Source organism: Orbicella faveolata, unplaced genomic scaffold (genome assembly GCF_042242905.1).
Source record: "Orbicella faveolata isolate gen_17 unplaced genomic scaffold, um_ofav_v1 contig_15, whole genome shotgun sequence".
In the NCBI taxonomy this organism is placed as follows: Eukaryota; Metazoa; Cnidaria; class Anthozoa; order Scleractinia; family Merulinidae; genus Orbicella; species Orbicella faveolata.
In genome coordinates this window covers 9,695,301-9,721,040 of record NW_028301542.1, presented here as the reverse complement: position 1 = coordinate 9,721,040, position 25,740 = coordinate 9,695,301, and the positions used below count along the sequence as shown (strand labels likewise).

General features: G+C 37.8%; 1 protein-coding gene across 7 annotated transcripts; it reads left to right on the top strand.

The window, feature by feature from the left end:
* The first annotated feature begins 1,904 nt into the window (after nt 1-1,904).
* Nucleotides 1,905-23,958, top strand: LOC110051262 (uncharacterized). Of its 7 annotated transcripts, none has more exons than XM_089288351.1 (4): nt 1,905-2,634; nt 13,237-13,318; nt 20,040-22,811; nt 23,407-23,958. In XM_089288351.1, exons 2-4 carry the CDS (start codon nt 13,273-13,275, stop codon nt 23,463-23,465), a joined length of 2,877 nt encoding a protein of 958 aa, XP_089144477.1. In that variant the 5' UTR covers nt 1,905-2,634; nt 13,237-13,272; the 3' UTR covers nt 23,466-23,958. The 7 variants fall into 7 exon arrangements, with proteins under 7 accessions (XP_089144477.1, XP_020612946.2, XP_020612948.2 ...); XM_020757287.2 differs by having other exon boundaries at nt 1,910-2,324; XM_020757289.2 differs by lacking the exon at nt 1,905-2,634 and adding an exon at nt 8,127-9,436.
* The last annotated feature ends 1,782 nt before the right edge of the window (nt 23,959-25,740 follow it).

The following is a 25,740-nucleotide window of genomic DNA, read 5'->3' as shown; positions in this document are numbered from 1 at the left end:
CTCGGCAGTGTCAACCCAGACATCCTGTCTGCTTACAGTTTAATTCTTGACATGACAACCATTTTGTAATTCTAATGCATCCTCCCGGAGTGTTGTTTGAACGTTAGGTCTCTTACTGTAATCATTCCTTACTTCATCCCTCAGTATAAGGTACTGGTATTAACGTAAGATTCTGATCCTCCAATAGGAAAAAGGATGGCGATTGGTACATCTACCCATAATTCTTAGCGCTCTAAAACTTGAACAATGTCCACAAAAACATACAGAAAATTTTAACGTCCTCAAACCTACGTAGAATACACACGTTAGCACCTGGACAACTAGTGCAAAAATATGGCTGGCTTTCTGTGTAATTTATGGGCTGTGTAAGGTTCTCATGGTTTTGTGGTAAAATGCACAGTCGCCATTTTTTTCCTAAGGCAGATTCTTCAAGTATTCTAATTCAAGCTTTTCCTCGTTAGTTTAATTTTGTGGAACCTATTTTTAATATTCCGAGACCCAAGAAAATGAAACTTGTCTAGAATTTCACAGTTAATTAACACTCTTCTGAGGCAACCTCATTCAGTCAAGACAAAATCTCTCGGCCTAAAGAAGGTTTCAAAAAGCAGCATGAGGAAGTAACAATATAAAAATATTAGTGATCAGTGCATGAGGCTATCCGCGCTTGGTTAATCGGCTTGAAGTCTCTCAACCCCCCCCAAAATATCTCCGACGAGGTTTAAATTCTTTTAAGAACTTAAAACTAAAATGTAAAAATCGTACAAGCGTTTTTAAGCTGGGGTTATTCACTGATAACTAGTTTTGATCGGCCTTCTCTTGTCATTTCTAGTATAGATGAATTAACATGTGTTTACACAATTTTTTCTATTTTTGACGAGGTCACTTGACCGATTGATGCAATAGGCAAATACTGCTAATTGTTAAATCAGTTACATACAAAACAGGTCCTGGTTACCATGACCTTCATTCAACATTCATTGTACGGTATGCGTCCAATACACATGGCTGGGTATCAAACCGCGTTCTAATAATAACTCGTCAAATGTGTGTTTAGCGTTCCTATAGCTTAAGACTATTTCTACAGAATGAGAAAAATATGAATGTAACCTCGAACATCTTTTAATTCACCACCTTACTAACAGTCTTTTCTGTTATTTCTTTCAGATATGCTTGTTTGTCCTAATAGAATACTATTATTAAAAAGCAATAAAATAAAATTAGACGTAAGTTGCATCACGCAATACAATTACTGAGCAGTACTGGGCATGAATGCGAGTTAATCATCGACTCAAAATAACAATTTCTCCATAATTTTAACATGATTCCCACACTGAAAAAGGGTATTATTAGCATTTAGCTACAGAGCCAAACACAAAACTACTCCACGAGATGTCTCTATTCGGTTTTGAGGTGCCTATTGATACCATTAGTGGGATACTAGACCGGTACTATAGCTATGCGAGGCTAGCCTGTTACATTGTATGTTCCATAGCGCATTTATCTGTAGGGAAACACGAAAAGACGAGCGAGCAAAAATACTGAGATATAGCAAGTTCTCGAAATGTCTGTCTGTGGAATGTGCTACAAAGAAGTCATTTCAATTTGACCAATAACATTTTTCCCAATGTAATGCGATCGCGCACGTTTTCTTAGTTGAAGGAAATCACGCGTTGGGTTTTCTGAGCAGTGCGGTCAAACCAATCAGATACGCTCATTGGAGCAGCGCGCGGCCAGTTACGAATATTGGCGGGAAATGTGTTGGCGAAAATATAAGTGAGTGGAAGTTGACTGTACGCGCTCAAACGAATACTAAGCTCTGGTAAGCTGAAAAACGTCGGTTGTTATTATAGACCATACTAGGTTTTTTTTTTTACATTTTTTATCAAATTGTCATTTCGTGCTTTCGGGTGACGGGGATATTAACCTATCGCCCTCCGATTGTAATTTGTCTTATTTTAGGATTAGTGATAGATTTAATTAAAACAAACCGCAAAACACGCCGAACACAGAGATATAAGTTCCACAGCTTCAGCCTAATAGCTGGTTGAAAAACAAAGCTGTATGCGATCGAATATACATATTGGCTTTATCTCGATACGATCGGCAGGAATTTTAAATATCCTCTTCACTTCAAGAGGACAATATATTACGGGATGCTCCTTTAAGAACCAAACTTCGTTTATGAATCATTGACAGCAAGCGTGAACATACGAAAGAACGAATTGAACCGTGTTGCTATCAAGATTGCATCGTTCAACATGAGAACCTGGTTCAGAGGCCCGCTGCTCCCTAACAGACCAAGTTTAAAAATCAAGAAATCAAAGGTGAGTAGATTTTTTTTTGTTCTCCCTGTGATTGTTTTGAATGTGGAGCAAAATAGACAAAAAAGGTTATTCTAATATGCTTTAAATGCTCAATGTTTACGTAACGTGCGCACCGCGAAATCGCTTTTTTGCGCGACGGTGAGGCGGGAGAATGAAAAAAAAAAAAAAAAAAAAAAAAACCACAAAAAAATACACTAAAGGAGCTACATTGGAATTTACATCGGACAGACGACATATCGATTTTTGGAGACAAATTGGGACAAATCCGCGCCTGGCGGTAGAATGATCAAATGATACCTACCGATAGAAGGTACACAATATTTAGAGATATTTCTGTTCACCGGGGCCTGTTCTCAGTAACATATATGATCATGTAACTAGCTATAAAAACGGAGAGAGTTTTATTAAGCACGCTTAAGGTGTGAATTTGGTCTTAATTAAGTTTTTCACTTAAATAATTGGCTGGCAAAGGAACATACTTCCTTTTTGCAATTGGTAGAGACTACACTCTGCGACAAAGAGTTTTCTACCTTTACCTTCGAGACTATCTAGTGAAAAGCGTAAATACAGATGGCAACTGATCTGTCCAGCTAAAACGTTAAGTCCTTTCGAAATACATTCGGCACAGCACTTCGAAGATAGAAAGATTGTTCTCATACGATCAGGATGTGTTAGACACGTAGGCAAGTTAATTGTTCTCTTCATTTTCACCAGTAATCCGAAGACGTGTGCTAAACGCCTACACATATTGTTACAAATAATTTAATATACATTGTTATACCAATGGTACTAAAGCTTTGGGAAAAACTTCGAATAACTAACGTAACATCAGGTTTGTGTGAGAGAGGAATTTTTAAGAACGTGAGGAACGTAAACATCAGAGAAAGTATTAACCCAAAGCCTCTTTACAAGAGTTTAAAATGTTGAACAAATAAATACGTATACAGCTTTTTGCAATATTTGTGTGACATAAAAAAAATGGTCCTAATTTAATGTTGTAATATTCTCAACCCAGCTTTCACATCAGACATCTTACTGCTATATAGTGCTCTTCTCAAGAGGTATTTTTCGTTTCTGTTTGGCTATTTTTGTCATTTTAATACCTGGCAAACATTCAGAACATTTTCATGGTGGAATTCATTTCCTATGATTTAATACTGACGGAATATCTAATCAGCGAGTGAAGATGTGCTGAAATTATGTCAATGTTCCTTTCATCGCCTGCACTGTCCCTCGTGTTCACTACTGCAGCTTTCTCGTTTGCAAAATGACTTTCAAGTGAGCTAACAGTCTCCAGATACAAAGACTGAACACTGTTACAGCTTTGTACTACTTTCAGTTGTCAGGAAATTATATCTTTTGCGTGGTTTGCATCACATTTTGCCACCAAAAGTGTACTTGAACATTTTAAGCTTAGGAATGCTCTTATCAGTGGATCATGAACGTAAAAGCCTTTATACTGAAGAAGTTCTGGGTCGCCCTTAATTATATTAGTCTCTGTTATCTGATGTCACCAGGGTTACGATAAACCAAGCATTTCCGAATTCCGACAGCGAAAAATACGACGACTTTCAATCGGTTACAAAGCCACCTTTTGGGGGTAGATTTATGACCTAAGCTCTAAAACTCGATGAATGTTTGGTCATCGACAGAGAATTTGACAACATGGACACAACGTTGTATCTTGTGCGATCTGTGTTTATTTTGAGTGTCAAATCTGACTTGATATAGTCTTGCTATGCAAGCTTTTCGATATTACATGATAAGCAACACAAATAGATTAAACTGCTTCTGAATAAGTTTTGGGATGCTTTGTTGTTTTAGCAGTATTTTTTTTATGCTCGTGTTTAAAATAAAAAACATTTAAAAAGACCAAATTATTTTCCCAAACTATCATTTAATCGATATTTTTCAAATTATTAAGCCTGATTCACCTATTCACCTTAAACATAACCTCAGCTCATCATTTCCAACTTTTGTCAGTAATTTAAGTCATTCAGAAAAGAAAAGAAAACCCAAGACATTGTGACTCTGGTGGTTGGTAAAAAACTATGTTCCTGTAAAACTTAGTCGCCAGCTTTTGTGTTTGTTGATACACGCGTCTCCGACTCGAAACGGAAAGTTAATGGACAAGTGTGCTGAGTATGTTATTTAGGTCTGTGGAATCTGTACATTGCCGCAATATAACTGTATTATGCCAGGACGACAGCGGTGAGAAATTCAACCACCTTCAACCGCGAAACGTGAACTGACACGCACAGTGATTTTATCGTTTAGAAAGGCAACGCATTCTTTGTTCATAAATTATTACATGAAAAGAACTTAAAAGCTGAAAAATTATCAAAAGTTAGCCTTGTTAAAAAAATAGAGGCCGAAATATGTCATACCATTACAACAAAAGCCATTATAATTATATTAAACGAAAATATCTCCTCTAACGGAAGGTATTAGCGAGGTTTACTAACAAACTGTTCAAAAAGTACAGGCCTTAACTTGCATTTCCATTTTGCAGGAAGCCTTTTAACATTTTCATTGATCAAGATTTAGTGGTTAATCCTTAATTAAAATATTATTTTTGGAATTATGCTTTTGTGATTGGCATTATAGATAGAACTGAAAGAGGGCCGAAAGGTTATCAGTGCCAGCAACAAAGACGAGCTAAATGGAAATCTTAACACGCAACGCAAATATTCCTTTGTTTTCGCAATTAAATCAAATGATGTGTAATATTTTTAGCAAGCATTCAACAAAAATAAAATATATAATTCAAATTACTATAATGAGAGATTATGATGCCAAATGTCATCACGCAATGCATTTGTTTTGTCTACAAGATGAAAATATTAATTCTCGTTACGGGTTTTTGTTCATTTCTTTTGATGTTTATAGTTCTGAGAATGTGACGGTATATCAATACAGTAACCTCAAGATCGTGATTTTCTTTATTCTCAACACTTGTCTGCTTGACACTGTCTTGAAACTGTAAGAGGAAATTATATGTTATTCAGAGCTTGAGATGCTGACGAAAACTTGGACAAATCAAGGTGTTTTGTCTCTACTTCCGTGTAAAATCTTATAACACGTTTACCACTGAAGACATCTTCAGGGGACCCTTCCGTGTTTCACGGACATAATTGACAGTGAAAAGCAATAGGTCATTTTTATCTTAATAAAGGAAATGTTATTCATTATGATAAACCACGATATTAACAATATTACAAATCTGATATTCACTCCAGTGGTCATGATATCGGAAACTCGTAATTTCACAGCTATCCGGCTTTTGTATTTCCAAATCATAATTACCAAATCCAGTCACGTACAAATTTTTTACAAAAAGAGCTGAAGAGTATTAAAAAGAATGGAGAACGTTATCCTCAACTTCATTTGGTGATTTTGTTCTTGGTGCTATAAAACCGTTTCCCCTCCTTGAAAAAAATTCATTGCCGTCTGCTACTTGATATTCAACCACGGTAATCCGTTTCAGCCCGTTAACTATAACTCAAAACCCGCAATTTTTTTGGAAAATAAATCAACTCAGTGCCATCATTGTCCACCTTGTTTTATTCAATCGTGTTACCATAGTTGTTAACACATCACCAAAGAACAAAGTATCCAACCATTCAGTAAAACTTTTCTGCAAGTACATACTTCACGAAGGTGAGCTCATTTATGCCTGTAGTTTTTTTAGTAACTTTTAACAGACTTGCAAAAAAGAGAATATTTATAATGTCGTAACATTCCAGTAGAACCAATGCCGTCTTAGCAGCAATCTGCTCTGGCACAAGTCCACCGTTCACGTCCTTAATCGTAAGTGTAGGTCAAAAACTCCATTTTTTCCAAAACGAAGCCCAGTTCTCAACAGAATTCAACTCGCGTTTAGTCAGTGTCTTTCCATGGTTGTCTGTCATATATCATACAAGACCAACTGGTCTAAAAGCTTTTCTGAAATGGGAAATAGCTGGATATCATACTTATAAAATGAAAATGGATTGCAAAGTCCTGTCTGAACGGTCATATATGCGTATTCCAGCATCACGAACAACTAGCTGACTACTTCTTAAGAAATAAAATTCAAAAGAAAAATGCGTATGAATAACAATTTGATAAATAATTATCTTCAGTAAATACTATCTGCATTTGCGTGATTTGGATTTCAGCTTATATTATATCAGTGGTCATGGTAGGTAGTTATCAGGCGGTATTTAAGAACAAAAGATAAAAATAACACAATGTTTTAGCATATTTTAAGGGATGTCAGGAGCATTCTTCCTTATCAAAAAAGTATTTTTTAATCAATAGTTATAACCAAAAAACTGATCAGCAAAGGCTTCTCAAGATAATTCAAATTGATAAACCAGAATCAAGACATATCAACCAGCTGAAAGACTCTGACAAACCTGAGACTATATTTGGAAAGCTACGCTTCAGAATTTACTATGTAATTAACTACACGAGTTCATCTGTATGTTACCAAAGTTTCATATATTGCAGTAGAAACCATTTCATATAGTAACTCCCAGAAGTTATCAAAAACAGCTAAATATTTTATTTTAAAAATAAATTGGCTGTTAAGAGCAATTTGTATTATTACTGCTGTGTTTCTTAATGACTACACAAGCTTTGCAGACAAAATGTCAAATATTGACGGTCTAGTTTTGGTGAAACCAAAAATAAAAGAAAAAATTAAACGGCATTGAAAACGAATATTACCAGGAAAGACATAAATTGACCTCATTTTCATAATATTGCGACCAATTATCTTATTCATGCAATCAACTGTAGCAATTTTTATAAAGCACATTCGCGTAATATGCATTCAAGGCCTCGTATTGCAGTAACCATAGCAACCAATTAGCTCCCTAGCAAACATTCTTGATAGTGAGTTGCAACAGTCGTCAAAAACAGCTGAATATTTAATTTGAAAATAAATTCTTTATCAATAACAACAAGCCTTACGGCTTTAGATTTTCGATCAACAATGAACAACGCTGACTAACTTAAGTCAAAGAAAAGCACATATCTTAATTAGCGTTGTCATTTCATCGTTCCTTCTGTGGTATATGCTTACTTTTCACGAGCTTGCATGCAAATGTTCAAAGTAGTGATGCCTATTTTTGATTATTATGCAGCAGCCAAAAGCCAAGAATAAAGTAATCGACATTCTTTAGCCTTGAACACTCACAAGAGGGACTTGAAGTTGCCTATTTTTTTTTTAAACTTTGCAACGCTTTGTATTGTACTTTCCGTATACATATTACCATAACTATTTAAATCTATTGTCAAGCTAAGTTTGTGTGTCTGTAGACAAAAATTAATTATTTTCTCTACGGTCACTTTACCAACGCACACGACTACCAAAGCAAGCAACTGTCAAAAAAAAGTAGTTAAGACAAACTCGAAACCTTCACATTTTTTATCATAAACATAACTATTTAATGCGCTTTCACGCGCTCTTTCTCTCTTTCAGTAAATATGTATTGGTTCTAAAGTGTTTGGTCAACTTTGAATGGGAGAGGGGAGGGGAGTGTCAAGGCATGTCGAAAGAGAAGTATTTTAGCAACTCTGGCAAATTGTGGGTAACTGAGACAGTTCTGTGAAATGCAAAACTTTCTGCCGTATTTTCACAACGTAAAAGAATTATAAAACAGCAAAGCAGAACTTACTAACCGTTCTTGTAATTCCATGGAATCACAACATAGTTTCGAAAACCGCTTATGCAATACAGAAAACTGCCTAGAATGACTACTTAATTAAAAGAGTTGATCACTCTGAGAAGTTTAAACGGTTTTAGCATTTTCAGTGGAAGCTCTGCCCGCAAGTCGTATTAAGAAACATCAGTTTCTTTTAGTATTTGTTGAAATGTCTGTTTTCGTGTTCGTATTTTGATAGCAAAGATATTCCGTTGAGGAGGATGGCGTCTTGGTGGCGATTGAATTATGTAAAACGTAATGTCAGTGGAGCGTTTGATACAAACGTTTTGGATTGGTGGAGTGACATTACGAAAGAAATTATGATTGTCAGGCATTTATATATTAACTCGGTTTAAATATTTTTTCGCGTGTTATTGAAGAAATTCTGTAATTCACCTTCTAATGCTTTGTGTAGTTTGTTTTATTAAGCATAACATATTACAATAAAGCAACCGACTTTCGACAAAATACCGAGCCATGCGCAATCTCATTCAGATTTGTTACGTGCACATCTATCGATTGACCGCAGCCGTGCGCGCAGTTAGCGCTTGCGTTGCTCCCGGGGGGCGCTAACATATATGGGCTATATAGGTATGTGCCGCTGTGAAGGGTATGATTTTCAAGCAGTTTACTCTAGGATAGGGTATATAAATCAGAGCGTTTGGGTCTAGAATAGGGTATCATTTTCCCCAAAACTGACTAGTTGGTTGAAGATTTTATCTAGACTAAGGAAACCAGGAATTGCCACTCAAAAATATAAAAAAATCAAATCGGCAAGTTTAAATTTACGCAAATCAGCCGCAATGGTGTCGACAGATAGGGGGATTTGGGGAGTTTACTCTAGTATAGGGTAGCAAAATTCAGCTGAACTAGCTCTGGTATAGGCTAAGGGCTCCAGGGACCCAGCGGCACATCCTCACCCAGAAATTGCCAGAGTACCCCTCCGGGCTTTGCTCTGGTAACAAAATTATGTTCTTCGCTCGTTAAACGGTTGTCCCTGCAATGATTCTAAACTTTTCCCGGTACACACTAGTTGGGAGAATTTGTTTGTTCTTCTCTGGAAACGTCCTCTTTGTTCATCGTAATCATTTCCTTGATTCTCGTTCATATGCTTGATTTTGTATTCATAATGTAAGGAGAAGCTACATTTGATCGTTCAAATAGACCGCAAGACTGCTACTGATTTATTGTCTCCGAGACACTTCATTTTCGCATTGTCTTAAAATCCACACGTCATATGATAATTGAAGTTTGACAGCATGCAAATATTACAGGTTTTGAGCTTCATTGAGCTGCTTCGTCATATCATTTCAATTAACTAAATGTGTGGTGGTTCAAAACTACGAAGTCACAGCGCGGCAATTGAGGAATTTAAATTTTTGTTAAAAAATCTACCAAGGAACAGCGAAGAAAATTGAGGTAAATACAAGTATTTGTAAGAAAGCGCATTCTGCGACTCCGAGTCGCATCATATACATTGCAAGCTATTAGGTTTTGTAAGACTGATTTGTATTCAATCTGTGAACTAAAACGAAGTTGAAAATATTCGATTGAAGATGAACTATTGAGGGGAGATGTATAAAGTTAAACAAGTAAGTAAGTGCCACTCGATAACCTTAGTCGAGAAGTCTAAATCAATTCAATTCCTATCAAAATGTAAACTATTCCTCACGGGTGAACTGAGAAAATTTCCTTGTCTCGCGTGACAAGGTTCGTTCCAGCTTACCTTTTATCAAGGAAGCGCGCTAAAAGGTTTCTAACCAGCTAAGATTTGTTTTTGTTTTTAGCCTTTAGCCTACGTGACAGGGAATAATTTGAAAACATTTCTTGTTGCCTCCGTCTCTGAAAGGTTGATACAACTCCTGTAATGTCCTCTTTCTTGGCACGGTTCGTGAGACAGCAGAATCCAAAGATTGGTCCATTAACGCAGGCAATCGTTCCTTGTGATCAAACACTAATGGCAGCCATTTAAAAAGGAATTTGTACTCTGTCAGCACATTTTTGCCCCCAATTTCCAAAGAATATTGAATTCTTTCAGGGTCATAGGAAGATAAATTTATTTCATCTTCCTTTTCGTTTCTCTAGTTATGGACCTTTTTCGTTTCAATTTGTTTTTTGTTTTTTTAATTTTGTCCATTGTTATTCTGACACAAATCCGCACGCGTGCGTGCTTCCTGATTCGAAGTTATGGCCAACATCATATGCAATACTGATTTTACAAATTTGATAAATTGTTAACTCCTTTCTCTAAAATTCCGTTAAGTGTTTTGACATTATTAACGGTGAACTTGTATAGCCTGCTTTGCTTTCACGAGTAAGTATTTCAAAACGAACCGCTGCTTGGTTGACTGAGAGTGTTTCTCAGATGGCAAAGTTTCTATCATGACGTAGCTCACTTGATATTTTCCATCCTACATAATAGGATGAGTGAATAATGAACGTGACCTGACTCAGATATGTTGATATTCACACCAATGAAGTCAGAATACTTCATCATCTTTTTTCTCGTAACTGCTTCATTCGTCGATCGCGATGTTATGTAATCAAGGTAGTATTCAAATAAAAAAAAAAATTATCAAGCACAATATACCAGTTATGCACTCGGCTTGTTTGATGTTAGGACACAACATTGGCATAAAAGCAGGGATAACGCGTTATTCTGTAGTTATTTCTCGGCAAAGATAAATTAAAGGTAACATTTGACTAATCACCGCTTGTCGGCTCATTTGAAATTTGCGTAAGAAAGAAAAATCTAGCGCAGTGATGATGCGGAGTGATTAAATATATTTTGCTTCCTATTCCACACTCTTTTGACACCTTGAAATGCAAGACAAAAAAATTTCTTCAACCATCAGTTTTCTGCTTTGCAAATTCACCAAGGAAAATAATGTTGTACTGATTTGGCTTAAACTTTGCCTTTTGTTATTGCTGTTGTATTTTACGGTTTGTTTTGTTTGTGTGCGCGAACGTGACGTGATCTTGCGTTCGTTACGAGATGCACGATCAACATCAGAACAGGTGTAAGTGTTCAACTGTTTTAAAATTCTAATAATTTTGCCGCCCCCGGAAGAGACGTGCATTATACAGATGACGTGCAACAAAAGCATTCTGAAATCTGGGCGAATGGACACCACCTACCGTAGACCGAGATCATTGTCAGCTGTCATTACTTATTATCATACATTTCTTATAAAGTTAGATAGGCGAATTTTCTTTGAAGAGTCTGTCTGCCTTTATATTGTTAGTAGAAAATTAAATGTTAGTCGCTTCATGAATGAACAGTCTATTTAGTACAGGATTCGGTGTTGTTTTTGCTGGTTTACCGTTTAAAGATTATAATGAACAGAACGTTTAATGATGTGACTAAAATAGCTGAGTAATAATCGTGGAAACAAAAGCTTATTGAACTCAGTGGAGCCCAAGGGAATACTTTTAATGATTATTATGTTGTTTGAGTCTTTGCTAAAGCGGGTAAAAGGACAAGTGTTGACCTTTGTTGAAGCGTGTTGAAGGACAAGAGTTAATTACGTCAAAATAAAGTGCTCAGGGCTTCAAAGAGACAAGCTTGCCGCAGTCTCACAGATCCGTAAAAGTATTGTTTTCGAGCAAGGCGGAAACTGATTAAATATACTTTCGATGCGGAGTATAAAAGAAAGCTTTAGGGAAGACGTGCCATACCGAGCCATCAAATCACTGGAGCTCTTTTCTCTGGGGGTTAACCAAACCATCAACTTCTCTTTACGGCTTCGAAGCAAGAGATCAGAGACTTTCAGAAAATTAAGGGTATGTTAGTAATCTAAAGGTAAAATAATTGATCTTGTTTGTGTAGGTTTTCAATGCTCATAGTTTTGTTCTGACTTCCTCATGGTCTCGGTCAGGGTGCATTGTGTGAATGTTACACGGTTGTTTTGGTCAAATCGTCTAAACGAGTTTGGTTTTAAACTTAAAATACTCTTTACATAGTTGAGATAAATGCTAAGTTACCTTCGACTATTTTGTTGGAAGTTGGCGCATCAAATTGTAGACGCGGTTTGAGAATGACAGTTTTGGCTGAAGCTTTGAGTTGTCTCACAAATGCTGACTGCATGAGGTTTATTTCCGTTATTATCATGATCACGGCATTCTCGCGAGCTGAGCAAATTGAGGGAAAGTATAGAAACCGACTTGGCGAGCGAGACCGCAAGGCCTTTTTTTCTCTTGTAGCGAAAAGGACATGAGGATGAAAGAAACGAGAAACTGACTCGAATATGGGTCAGTGTTTGGCCTGTTTCGTCGGCTTTCGCTCAGAATGGGAACATAATTCCCAGAAACACTTGTTTCACTGCAACTGTAAACGAAAAAAGTTCGAGCGACGAGAGCGAGCGCTAGCAATCATATGAAAACCAAGCTGTAGAAGACGACCAGTGTCTATCGAGCGTGGGTGGAAAGTTTTGTATTTCCGACTTTATATTCCCTTTCGAACAACGGCATTAAACTTTGGTGTTTGAACAATTCGACGGCATCACTGCGTAGGCTGAAATCCGCCTCCTTTTTCACTGTCATTTTCTTAAATAAACTGATCCACTTAATTTAATGTTTTCTATAAAGAAACCAAACCAATACTTTCAGTTTTTTTTAACTACCGAACCTCTCGGGCAATTGTGTCACGCGCGCATTTGGCGCGACTTTTGTGAGCGGGAGCGGAAGAGGTGACAGAGAAACAAATTACGAATGGAACACAAAGAAATCAATCTAGTTGAATACAAAGCTTCTTTGAGATCGGCTCTATTTAAATTGGACACATTTCCTTGAATAATGGTACGTGTTATGGATACAACTTTTACATAGTTGTATTATTTGCGCTTCTTTCAATATCTGCCACGTACGCTTGCCTTCGACAAAAAGATTACTTTAATTACATGTAATAAGCTTTGTTTCAGCCGAGTTATGAGAAGATTGTTCGATTGTATCTACAGAAAAGCTTCGTGGTTTCACAGCATGATGTTTTCCTTGTTTCCACTGAACAATCTCAAATTTTAGAATTTTTTATTCTTCATTGTTGGACTCGATCCTTTCCCTTGCTGTATTATGATACAAATGTAAAATCAATCTGGGCTGTTAAGATAACAATTAAACAATGGCTTGAATAACTTTTCCCATAACTCTCAACACAAATCTAGTCCCCAGCTACGGTTCAGAGTTAATTTGTTTTTAAAATGAACTTTCATTCTTTCTTACAGTCAAAATCTAGCAAAGGAAAAAGAGGGGCGTCCACCATGGTCAAAGTGAAGAGTTATGAAGATAATTCTATTGAGACTGAAGGTAAAACACGAACCATATATCTTTTGTTTTTCTTAGTAGCTCAGTACATGACAGACACAAAAGTAGCTTGCGCGCAGGTTAACACAGAAAGGGTCCTTAGAAAATGAAAAACTAAAACCAAACTTTTCACATTATTAACGTCAATTAGCACTAGTAAGCAATTAAAAAACTTCGGCAAGCGTGGAATAAACGCAACGGGGAGAAGACCGAGAAATTCACAACTAGTGACTTGCGCGAGAAACCAACATGTAACTGAAGACAAACGCGGGAAAATTGCGAAAACTAATTTATGTTTATTCTGATTGGCTGAGCTGAAAAATTAATGAATAAATCGTTACTTCATTTTTCATCAATGGTGCAGCAATCGACGTTAACAGTCAAATCTTCAACAAACCTCCCAGAAATAACGTTATCGTCAAGGACCAATGAAGCTGGCCATGCTGTGGAATCGCTTCACAAAAAATGTGAAATCCATCAAGGTAGTCGGTCTCCCGAGCAAGAGTCGTCGGTATCGTTCCGATGATTCTCGGGTATCTTCGTTATTTATTTAGGTCAACGATTGTTGGCAGTGTTGCTAGAATTCATTAGAACCAACAGGACAGAAGAGTTTTCATCATGGCTGTAAACTAAATCTAATTCGCATAACTTTGGAGAAATTATTTCTTAGTTTCGTCCTCATGGTTGTTAAGGAAGTAAATGCTTGAGATAAATCCAGAAATGCAATTTTTATTCCTATACTTGCCTTGATATCACAGGCTCGCGCTTTTATAAAACTTATAACAATATTCACTGATTTTAACTTAGTCTTCATTTAAATAACTAAAAAGTTATATTATGTCCAGCACAAAAGAGTCAGGATAGTAACAAAACAGAAATTAATTAACGGACCGTTTTGGTTCTTTGTTACATCTTTGTAGTGGTACGAGATTGCCTACCCCCAGTAGAGTAATTAATCCCGGCTGTTCGTCACAAAACTCTGAAAATATTCGTGTCGAGAACTTTAGTCGGAACGGATAACGGCTTCGTAAACCATCTCAAATACAAAATCTTACAATCTGCAGCGTTTGAAACTATCTTATATCGAAAATGGCGAAAACATACAAAATTGACCCAATTTTGAGGGAAAAGTTCAATCGTATTTCAAGGATTTCGCGGATATGACATTAACATGGTTTATAATGATGCTATTTGTTCAAAGGATTATACTTCGAGATCTGAGTTGGTAAGTTAAGACTGTAGAATAGCTTTGCCTTAAAATATAAATAATAAAAACTAAGTCTTGAGGTATAGGTTTATGATGGGAAGTTTGTTGGATGAAACCAGTTGAATTTACTGAATGTTCACTTCGCATCGGAAGAGAATAGTTATTTAGTGTTAATTTGAGGGCAATATCGTACAAAGCTACAACATGAATTAGTCGAGAAGACTTGCCGCGAGTATAAATCTCTTGACTCAAACTGTCTGTATGTTAAATTAACTAATTTCTACTCTATGAGTGAGTAGTTGTAAAACGCCATATGATTTCAACTGTAATTTATCGGTAATTTTCATGTAGTGCTCGAAAGATTGTGTGTACCTTTCTGACATAGTTAAGATCGAAAAGTAAATTCTCAATAATTTTAATGGATGAGATCAAACTTTATGACTTTGTACTGATATGGTAAGATACACATAACACTCGCCCAGCTTCGTTAATGTGTAATGAATACACTAGAGGAGTTATGAGGTGACTGCAGTATTCGCAGGCCGAGTTATTGATTCTACAAATCGACGGGCTATATAGCAGGAACTCACTGACAAGTTACTGAGAATTTCGCAAGGGTATTGCTGTGCAGTTCGTGACAGTCTGACAAGTTTGACTGGTTGTAAATGTACAAAACAATTGCCTGAAATGCTTTCTGTGTAGTAATTTCACACTTAAGACAATAGAGGCTTTCGTTCCGTACAACAACTTCAGTGAAATTAGTGATTCTATGTGCATAACAGCTGTTGAAGCAGAAGTGTCAAATTAACATAAATTATCAACATTTCTATGCACAAAATTGTGACCCATTTTTAATTTGAAAACAAGGCCTAAAAAGACTCGTGAAAGGTCGAATAACATTTAATTTTCCCTTTCTGTACAAGACGTTCCCTTGTTCGGCATTTTATCGTAGGTAATCTAAATATTACAATCTCGTAGAGCAGTTATCTGCGAACAATTCTTACAGGTTGCCATGACAATGTCTCAACTTGTACTCGGTAACAGTTTTTAATTGATTTTCTTTGTGCAGCTGACAAACCCAAGCATTCTTAAACTTCCGTTGACGGTGACTTAATTCAGTTGCAGTTTTCTTAAGTACTGATCGTGTACAAAAAAGGGGAGCGAAAAGTCACTTGAAACAAATCTGATCGGTCGACACAGGTCGATGAAAGTAGGTTTAGTAATTTTCACGAACCGATTAAAAGAACTAATTCTCAACAATATCTACACGACGAAGGAAAAAGAACTTCGAGGTAGAAAGAAAGACACAAAGACAGAACGAGTTAAAAACCGTCTTTCTTTTGAACTCTGAATGTCAACATTTTCCCTGGTCAATGCACAGTAATCTGTTAACTCTACATCTTTACAGCTCTAGTGTGAGATCTTGCTCGAAAAAAGAAGAGTATTGTTTTGTTGTCGATCAGTTTTCTTAATGGTCGTAATCTGTACACGCTTGTCTATTTATAGTGGTTATAAAGCAACATTGTTGACAATAGGTCCTTTACATAGCCTCTGGCTTTGTTGTAACGCGCCTGTTGTTCTGTTTAACCCAATCTTTTTCGTTTACACAAATCGCCATCAACCAATACCAAAACAATACGTTGATTTGTCGAAGAGGACAAACATTTCAACTTCTAGTCTGTTCCTGATTTCCTATGCATGGTCAATTCAAAGTCTTGTTCGCGCTTCAGAATGTGGCCTCTTATGTTTGCAAAGGTGCAACTAGCGCTTTTGGAAAAGAAGAAACGAGACAAAAATGAATTTTTTCACGCTCAGGCAGATCTCATCGATGAGGAAATCAACTCAGATTCTGGTGAGAATCAATAGCTTTTGTAGGTTGTTAGTGGATAATTTTGCGGTCCGTCACTCTCTTTGGAAGCCAATTAAACACTGGGCACGAATGCGTTAATGTCGAAACACCAAATTCCAACCAAGAACAGAGAAACAATGTCAGAACTTTAAAACTGAATGAGCGAAAACATTGATCAAAAATCTTTCATTTATGATTGACAAGAAGGCTCGCAGGAGACTGTAACTTTGCATAGTTTGGTTACCACATGCGGCTCGAAAACAAAGACAATTTTTTTTAATTAAGAAGACGACTTTGTTGTATACGGCAATATTTCTGTGGATAGTGCTTCTTAACAGCTCAATCCGTGCAATACATTTTTATCTCGTTGTCTACGAGTTTTTAACTCTGAAATTCGTAACAAAGTTATAGATGTGTTACAAATAAATTATCACTGAAATTAACGGATTAGCAGGTAACATGTTTATTATTTGACCGTGCTACAAAACGTAGTATTTGAACACCATTAGCAAGGAGCTTTATTTTATCGGTGGAAACTGTCATATGATTTTAAGTAGTTTTATATCAATTCACACAAAATGAAACAAGCACAAAATTGAAACTGCGGACCAAATTATTGCGCCTTTGACTATTTGGCAAGGTGCAATGTAAATCGTATTGCTTTCCAGTTGTATTCAAATACAGAATTATTGTGATCTTCGACAGAATCCATTTGAAAAGTTCATGAAATGAAATTGAGTTATATAGTGAGACCGGCCCAAACTTTAGAAAATGCCTTTCACAGCATAGCACTTTTCACCGAATGGTCACTGACAAAAGTTTCAACCGCTGACGTAGTGGCCATGTTCTTTCGACACTATAATAATTAAATGTCCTGATGTCTTATTATTATTGTTTTTTATGGACGAAGTTGCACAGCGCCAAGAGTCTGCCACAAAAATGTAATGTTCTCATTATTTAGCAGCTTACATTTGGTCGCACACGCACCAAAATTAGAGCGACTAATGGACAATGATTTAGTACATTTTTTTGAACCATGGCATAAATAAGTAATCAGTGATTATTTTTTCTTGCAGTCCTCTAACATTTTTACTTTGTATTTGTTTAGCAGAAAAATGTGAACTAAAACAAAGTCATTTTTTCTATAAATATAACTTTTTCTGGCATAATGCCTAATGGATGGATTCTGACGCAAATTATTTTAAAATGCCTTAGAAATCGAGCGCCCACTCCATATGAAAACAATTAAATTTAATCAAAGGAATGAGATTAACTGTTATTCACCTTGATCTAAAGAGTAAAGAAACACAAATTATGAAATTATTTTGCCTCCATAGTAAACAGCCATATGCAGCACAGACCATAAACAAAGTTTCTACATATATATATATTTATCGACTTCTCAAGTTTATTTGATGTTGCCCACACATTATGGTAATGTGTTGACAACCGAAGTGGTAAAAACTCATTAATAATTTCTCGTATCTCCCGTTGTTATCTCTTATCTCCCGGCAATTTTAATCACGTGATTCAGCAGGTGGCAATTTCACTTATCAAAACACCTCTCGCAATTCATCATTGCATTGGTGTGCACGTAATACCGAATCTTCACTTGAGGATTGGCTAACTTTACTCAAGAGTTGCCCTTAAGAGACTTGTTAACTTCTGTATTGCCTCATGAAGCTTCTTCACAGCGGTCTTTTAAATGTCGTATTACTCAATTTGAGTAGAAAATATGGATTGCAACAAGCTGCGTGTTCCGAGTAGGTGACATCTTCCGTATAATACGTTTGCTAGTCTTCCTGTGTTATAAACTGTACAGTTGTATAACTATCTTTCATGGAGCTTGCGGAATCTCCTGGATCGATACGTTTTTGTTGTTATCAGTCAGTTTATGTTTTGTTTTGCAGTTCAGGTCGCCGCAAGGTGAATTACCTGGTCTTCTCATAACCGCAAAAATACTGATTTAAACGACATGCAAAAGCACTATTTCTCTTCCTTATACAATAGCAGGGTCAATTGGATTATTTTAGTTATTTGCAGTTCCTTCTTCAGTCCAAGGAAATATTTCTTATCCAAGCTTTATTGTGGATTTCGTAGCTGATTTTTAATCATTCAATTTATAAATGTTTCAGTTACATTAAAAGCTTGGTAAACGCGGAACTGAACGGCCATGTCTTAAGAACGTAAAAGGTCCTAGAATTTTCCATTCTTCTTGCCACACACCACTGGTGGCAGTGCCTTATTATTTGTGACGATTCGGCCATATTATATTCACTTTGAAGTCTGCATGCTCGTTGAAAATTAAAGTTGCCGAATGAAAATTTTTTGGAACCAATGAAATATTGCACTACTACTAAAGAAACATCGTTTTAAACTAACAAAGTTTGAAACCGAGCAAATAATGAGTAAATATTTCACTTTATCTGAAGAAGTCCCGGTGATCCGGTCGGCTTTTTCTAAAGTAAACGACTTGACAACCTAACCAAATTGCCATAATCAAAAATATTGCTCAGTGTTTTGCATGTGTTAAAATTCTAAATTAAATAATCAGCATCAGGTGAAAAGACAAAGAGATCATTATTTGTAATCAGCTAATATTCATATCTTCCTTGATAATTCAGAAATGCACGTAAATTTATACGAGTTGTTTGATCTCAGGTGCAGAAGATAATTCTACATTGTCCAGCTTTGCGGGGACTGACGGGGTTGCCTCCTAGGGAGTCCTAAAACATATTCCCGTGGAAACTGTTAAATTCTGGATTCTAAAACGACCGATTTTCTGACATGAAAAAGATGCCGATCAAGACAAGTGTGACATTAGGACGTCCCACAATATCTGGGCTAAAATAACAAAAATCTGGCTGTTTTTTCCGTAAACATGTGGAAACTGAACAGCCTTACGTATTTCAGTCATAGAAGTAAAGGTTATTTCTAGGCCATCATTTACAGATTATATGTTGCGTTGGGCGCCCTTCACGGCATTATCATTATCGTAGAATTAATCATCTTTGAGTTCTGAATAAGTAACCTGTTGATAATTGGGAGCCTGCAATGTGTGTAGTATATGTAATAACTTCCTCTTGGTGAATACTTCCCGTTTATAGAAGGGAAGTTCTCTGCAAGAGAACCTCGTATTCCTAATTAGCAATACTTATGCAAGTCTGATAATTAACCACCAAGAGTGGAATAATTGATTTATTAAAAACGCCCCTAAAACATAAAAAAACTAGACTAAAATAAATAAATAAAAAAAATAAAAAAATAAAATAAACTAGACTAAAATAAAAACGCCTCGAAAACGTTATGCGCGCACTCACCATATTTGTAGAGCATGGTAAAATGGCTCATAACCATGATGGGTAAGCCAATGAAAACTCTTGAATTGCAGTTTTAATAATGGTTGATATTTCGTGGGAAAACTGATTATTTCCATGCACCTCAGAGCGATTGACGATGGTTCCACTCTTATAAATGATATCATTTTTAGACGAAACAGCCCGAAATATTTTATGATTAATGTCTGTTTCGGCTCAACCTTAGTGACTATTACCTAATAAAACAAATACGACGGCTAGAAGGAACTATTCCGTGTTGCGTTCTTTGTGCCTTAATTAGAAGTATCAATAATCAAATGATTAACAACTTCTTTATCGTTTGTTTTTCAGAAATCCAGTCACAAACAGCGCCACAAGGTGGAAAGCACATGGCGTTGGCCTCAGTCAATTCAGAGATGGATCCTAAACGCGCTGCAGCAATGTTAGAACGACGCCGAGTTTCTGCCTCAATCCACGAAATACAGGATTTATACAGCGCCCTTCAAGAACTTGTCCCAGGAGGTGCGACATCTTCACTCTCCCAGCGGGTGAATTCCACAGACAATAAACCCACTGACGTATCTTCTAACCCCAATTCTCCAAACCTGCGACGAAAAGTCCTCAACAATCGTCCGAGAGATGTGGCGCGTTCACCAACCAGCGAAGACGAGTCAACCCGGGTGAGAAGGTTGCTTCCGGTAACTCCTGATTCGCCATCAAACTCCCGCAAGTTTAACCCAAAAGTCATCCAAGCTCTTGACGTAAATGCCAATCAAAGCCTCGTAAAAGGCAAACGCAATCCTAATATGGGACGGCGAGGTTCCAGTGGCGAGGTACTGTTGAGTATGCAAAGTGCTCAATCAGGAAAACCGTCTCCTAATATGGGAAGGCGGGGATCCAGTGGAGCGGTTCTTCTTGCCGTGCGAGCCAATCAGCACAAAGCACCCAAAAGTCCCCTTGCACTGACGAGAAGTGCTTCGCATCATAACATCGCTGGAGACTATGAAACTGATTCAGCTAGTCCAGTTTTACCAAGTCCTGTCAAACTAGACAGACTTATTAGTCCAGAGGTGCTTGCAAGGCGAGGATCTGAAGGAGTCCTTTTGACGCCAAAAATGGACAAACACCATAAAAAGCTAAGTCCTCTTCTGATGAAGAGAAGGGGATCAAGCGGCGATATTCTTACGTCAGAAAGCAGTAAACCAACTTCAGTCTCCTTACCCCGCAGTGCTGCGTCGTCACCAAGAAAAACTGCCACGTTGGACAGTGGAATTGACTCCTCACCACGACGAGGCTCACTGATAAATGTACTGACTAAATTTTCGCACACTTTCAAAAAGAAAACCCCGCCGTCGAGCCCAGAACGCAAAGAAATAGCATCGATCAAAGGAGACTTTCACGGGGAAAACCAGACAGTGGTTGATGGACAAGTGCAGAATCAGATGGATATGCTGTTAAATTCTCTAAACGATCTCCAGGGTACGTCTCAAGAAACAAACCACGGAAATGCAAATGAATCAGAAATCTTGAAGAAACTCGATCAGCGTCGCGGAAGCCTGGGGACGGAAATGCAGGAACTGCTTGGAGCGTTGCAAGAGCTCTCCGCCATGACAACAAGTTCTGATTCAGATTCCCTCGGTGATAACGAATCGCAGTCGAGGCGTGGGTCTGAGTTACAAGATCGAGTGCATGTTCAGCGTGAATCATTAGAACAACTGGAGGCGTACTTTACTGAAAAGTTACGAGATGCCACAATAGCCAACACCTCGAAAACGCCTTCAGAGCGATCCTCTGAAAGTGATGCACCTCTGTCGGACAAAGAAGATGGCGAATTAAGCCAACCACCTTCAGAGTTGTCTAGCAAAAAGAGTTCCTTGGAAACAGCAATGGTCGACGAAGGGATCGATGTTGTGGATTATCCTACCGAAGTTCTGCCGACGGATGTCGAAGTGAAACGACCACAGTTGAAGGAGGATCGTGAAGAGTTTGCCAACCAAGTCAACAAAAAACTGCAAGATTGGCTCGAGAAGGCAATGGCGTTATCAGAAAGAGAAAAAAACTCTGCAACTTTTGATAGTGATGAAGCAAAGTATGATTACCTTGATTCTGACGAAAGTGACTATAACAAAGAGAAAGAACCAAAACGTATGAAAAGAAATCTCTTTTCTAAGTTGTCACTTCTACGCCGTGGCGATAGGTCGCGTCCGAAATACAAGCACAGAAGAACAAAGTCCATGCATGACGTCACCTTCTCCCTTGAGAACGAGCTTTCCTTTCAAGATAAAGAAATTCAAAATCCGACGACGACGAATGCGCAGAATGAAGACAAATTAAGGCGTCCAAGCGTGACGCGCTCGAGATCCATGTATAATGTAACGCTTCCAAGAAGCAAAAATCACAGCAAACGCCAGGTGAGGGAGGCAGAAGATGTACCTCAAGCTTCGCACACTGTACAAACACAGTCAGCCGCCACTTTGCCTGATGACAAAAGAATTCAAGCTTCACATGTACTAACAACCTCTAGTAAAGACTACTGTCATGTGACCGAGAAATCTTCACCGACGTTGCTGAACCCAGAAATGAACACGACTCCAAACCGACAAACGCCCGGGAACAAAAACGTTAAACGGTCAGCTCAGAAAACACGATTATGTCGTTTGCCTACAGACTTGCCATTCTTTTACACACCAAAAGCTGGTAAGTCTCTCCCATGTACCAGAGTGGCAGACCAGCATTGTAAACAAACTAAATCCCAAGATAGGATCAAACGTTTCCCGAAGAATTCCGCAAACTGTACCGGAATGGAGGAAATTTTCTACAACGAAAAGGCAAGTGACAATAGAAAACTGAGAAAGGCCTGCAGTAATACACTGCCCCATCCACGCATTCTTGTAAACGACAGCACAAACTATTTCTTTGGGGCGACTCCAAATAATAACCAAAGTGAAGGAGAGACACATTTTTACCAAGGTGATTCTCCAAAGTTGACTCCTCTACGACGCTTTGCATCGGTTGACAGCTTCTTAGATTCCAAAGATTGCGAAGAGCCTCGGACGAATGGGTCTTGTTGCTATGGAAACGAGTTGTCAGTTGATGACGCAGTCAGGAGGAAGATGTGCAGAGGTAAGTCTTTTTTGTAAAGCCATTTGATTGTTGTTGTCGTTGTTTCAAATTCTTCCGCTGCATCTAGGATACGGTTTTCCCCTAGCTACGTTCTACAAAACTTATGTATGACGTAAAGCCCGAAAATAAGCCAAGGGTGGCCATGACTGGATTTACAATATTGTTTTCGCGCTACCGTTTGGTAAACCTAGTGAAAACCACCTTTAAGAGTTTTTGAATCGCTACGAACTAATCAGGCAATTGCACGCCAGCTTGTCATAAAAGAGATGTCGTACTTCAATTTCCTTATCATTCTTTATTTAGATAATTGTGGGAGATAGGTTCCTGGGGTCCCTTTTTCGAAGGTCCCGAAAAGTTTTCGCACCCGGAAAGTCGTAGCAAACTCTCAAACCTTATGATTACAGAGCTGTTTTATTCACGTATTGTTAACATGAACAGAGGTTGCCTTCATATAAGAAGTTTCAGACGCATACTCCTCTCCGTTTTTAGATACAGATGAACTAAAAATGGCTTTACGGGCCGGGCCCCTGGTAGCGCGACTGAAGTATTCATTTAGGTCACGTGCTTATCTTTATTTTATTTCTTCTGTTTGTAGGTCAGTCACCATGCCCCTCGCCTCCGTCAAACCTATGGGAAATGGAATTTACAATCTAGAATTATAAAACAACTAAACGTAGTATTGCGATATTTTAATGTTTATCCTTGCATATGTTATCATGTTTATTTCTATGTTTATAAATTTATGAAGTCGGATAATTTGAGCGACAGACGAACATTTCAATTTTCTAGCGGTAATCAGTTCCAGTTGCTATTTTATTCATAAACCTGTACAGAAAAGAATACAAATTAAGAATATCATGATAATTAAATACAAGTTTTCGGGGACTCAGGCAAGAAATAAAAATAGTGAGAAAAAGTTAAATAATAAGAGATGTCCCACGTAGAAGTCCTTAGAATTGTTCTTGTTCTCAAAAATAAATCGTTTCAACGAATGCGTTTTGGCAAGGAGTGGAAATAATATTGGTATTTTTACAAGTACCATTCGCTTTCGTGTAAAGCTCTTATTAAGATGTGTAGTAACCTGTTGTACAGGATCATTGGTAACATTTAACATCAAATGTAGAAAATAAACATTGTTTAAAACATTGACCGTAGTGATACATTCCAATTTCTGAAGACTGTCTGGTATTAAAGAAAGAGACGATTTAGTAGTGAGCCATATTTTCAATCAGAAACTAAAAAAGCTGATCCTCACCACCGCTTGCAATTGTTACAAATCAAGTAAGTCGGCCTCCCTCTGAAGCCTAGACTACGAGTAGTCCCTCTTTCGCTTAGTCCGTATAGCGAGACCGTAAATAAACCGCGTCTTTCGCGCGCTGTTCGCGCGGCCATTTTTTTTCTCTAAGCGAAAGAGGAACCACTCGTAGTCTATCTGAAGCCGGGATCTATATCATCCTCATCAAAGAAAATCAATCAAACCCTTTATCATGGAAGGAAATCACTACAAAGCTCTCGCTTTCCGCCTGTGAATCGGATTTGACCCCATACCTAGTCACGCTATCACAGTTTATAATCCATGAATTAGATAATGTCCGCGGACAAATATCCGAACATATTTTCGCGCCAAATGGAGGCTATTGTTTATTCATACCGTATATGGAAGGTGAGTAAGGCAAGTGTCGACTGTGTGGCTTAGTTTAAAATTTTTCAATTTCGATTTGGTATGCTTTCTTTCCCGAATATACAAGAAATAATAGGCAATGCAATCCCACAAACTACAAAAAGCCGTAAAATGTCTCAAATAACTTAACTACCTGGAGTTTTGTAAATGTGCAACAAAGGCAACTAGAAGAACTACAACAGCAGCAAAACCGTCACAATATATCGCTCAGTTTGAGCTGGCGTAAAGATGATAGACTAAGCGGTAATCGTCTACCAATTGTGATTAGAGAAAACAAATTTTAATTTCAGTAGGAACTGTTACCTTTTATACTCTAATTCTGAGCAACACAAGTCAATCTATAGTATTGATGATGACAACTACGTCAACCAGTCAATTTTAGGGCCTGCTTACATGAGCCGGGCTAGCCCGGTTAGCCGGGCTGGTGTCAGTTTGTCAAGATTTCGGCACGTTTGTTAAACGCAACAAAATTCAACTTCGCGATTACATGACAACCGGACCAGCCCGGTTAGCCGAGATCCCGGCTACTTGGGCTGAGATTTTCCCATTTAATCGCGTTGGCCGAGTCAGCCCGGCTCACTGAGCCAGCGAGAGTACAGACAAAAAAAAAAAAAAAAAAAAAAAAGGGAAAAATCAAGCTCGCTCCGGTCTCCCGCGGTTCATCGCATCAGCCATCAACCGCTCGCCTCATGCAATACCGGGCTGAATGTCATCTCGGCACACCGAAGCAGCCCGGCTCATGTAATCAGGCCCTAGATAACAAAGCTTTTACACTTGTAATCTAAGAGTCGGACCATTGTATGCACAAGCGTAGACGAAAACAAGTTTAATAAAAATCGTTACAAGTCCAGGCTACAAGTGTCCGACTTGTAACTACAGGTGTACCACTACCCTTGTAAAAGATGGTAAGTATCAAATTTAAAAAAACTTTTACAAGAGACCGACTTGTAAATCACAAGTGCAAAATACAACTGAGTCGCGTGTCACTTGTAAACATTGAGTACGACTTCTGAAAAGGATATTAATAAAACAATTATTCCACTCTCGCTTGTTGCATACGATATGATTATAGCCAACGAGGCGCATACCATCTCATATCCAACGCGCGCTCGTGGAATAATTGTTAGGTAAAACAATATCTTTCCATTCGCCCTTGTTGTTAGATACGACATGATAATAATAAACTCGGCACCTCGCTAGTTATTTATCACCTCGTATCCAACGTGTATTTATGGAATCACAAGTGGC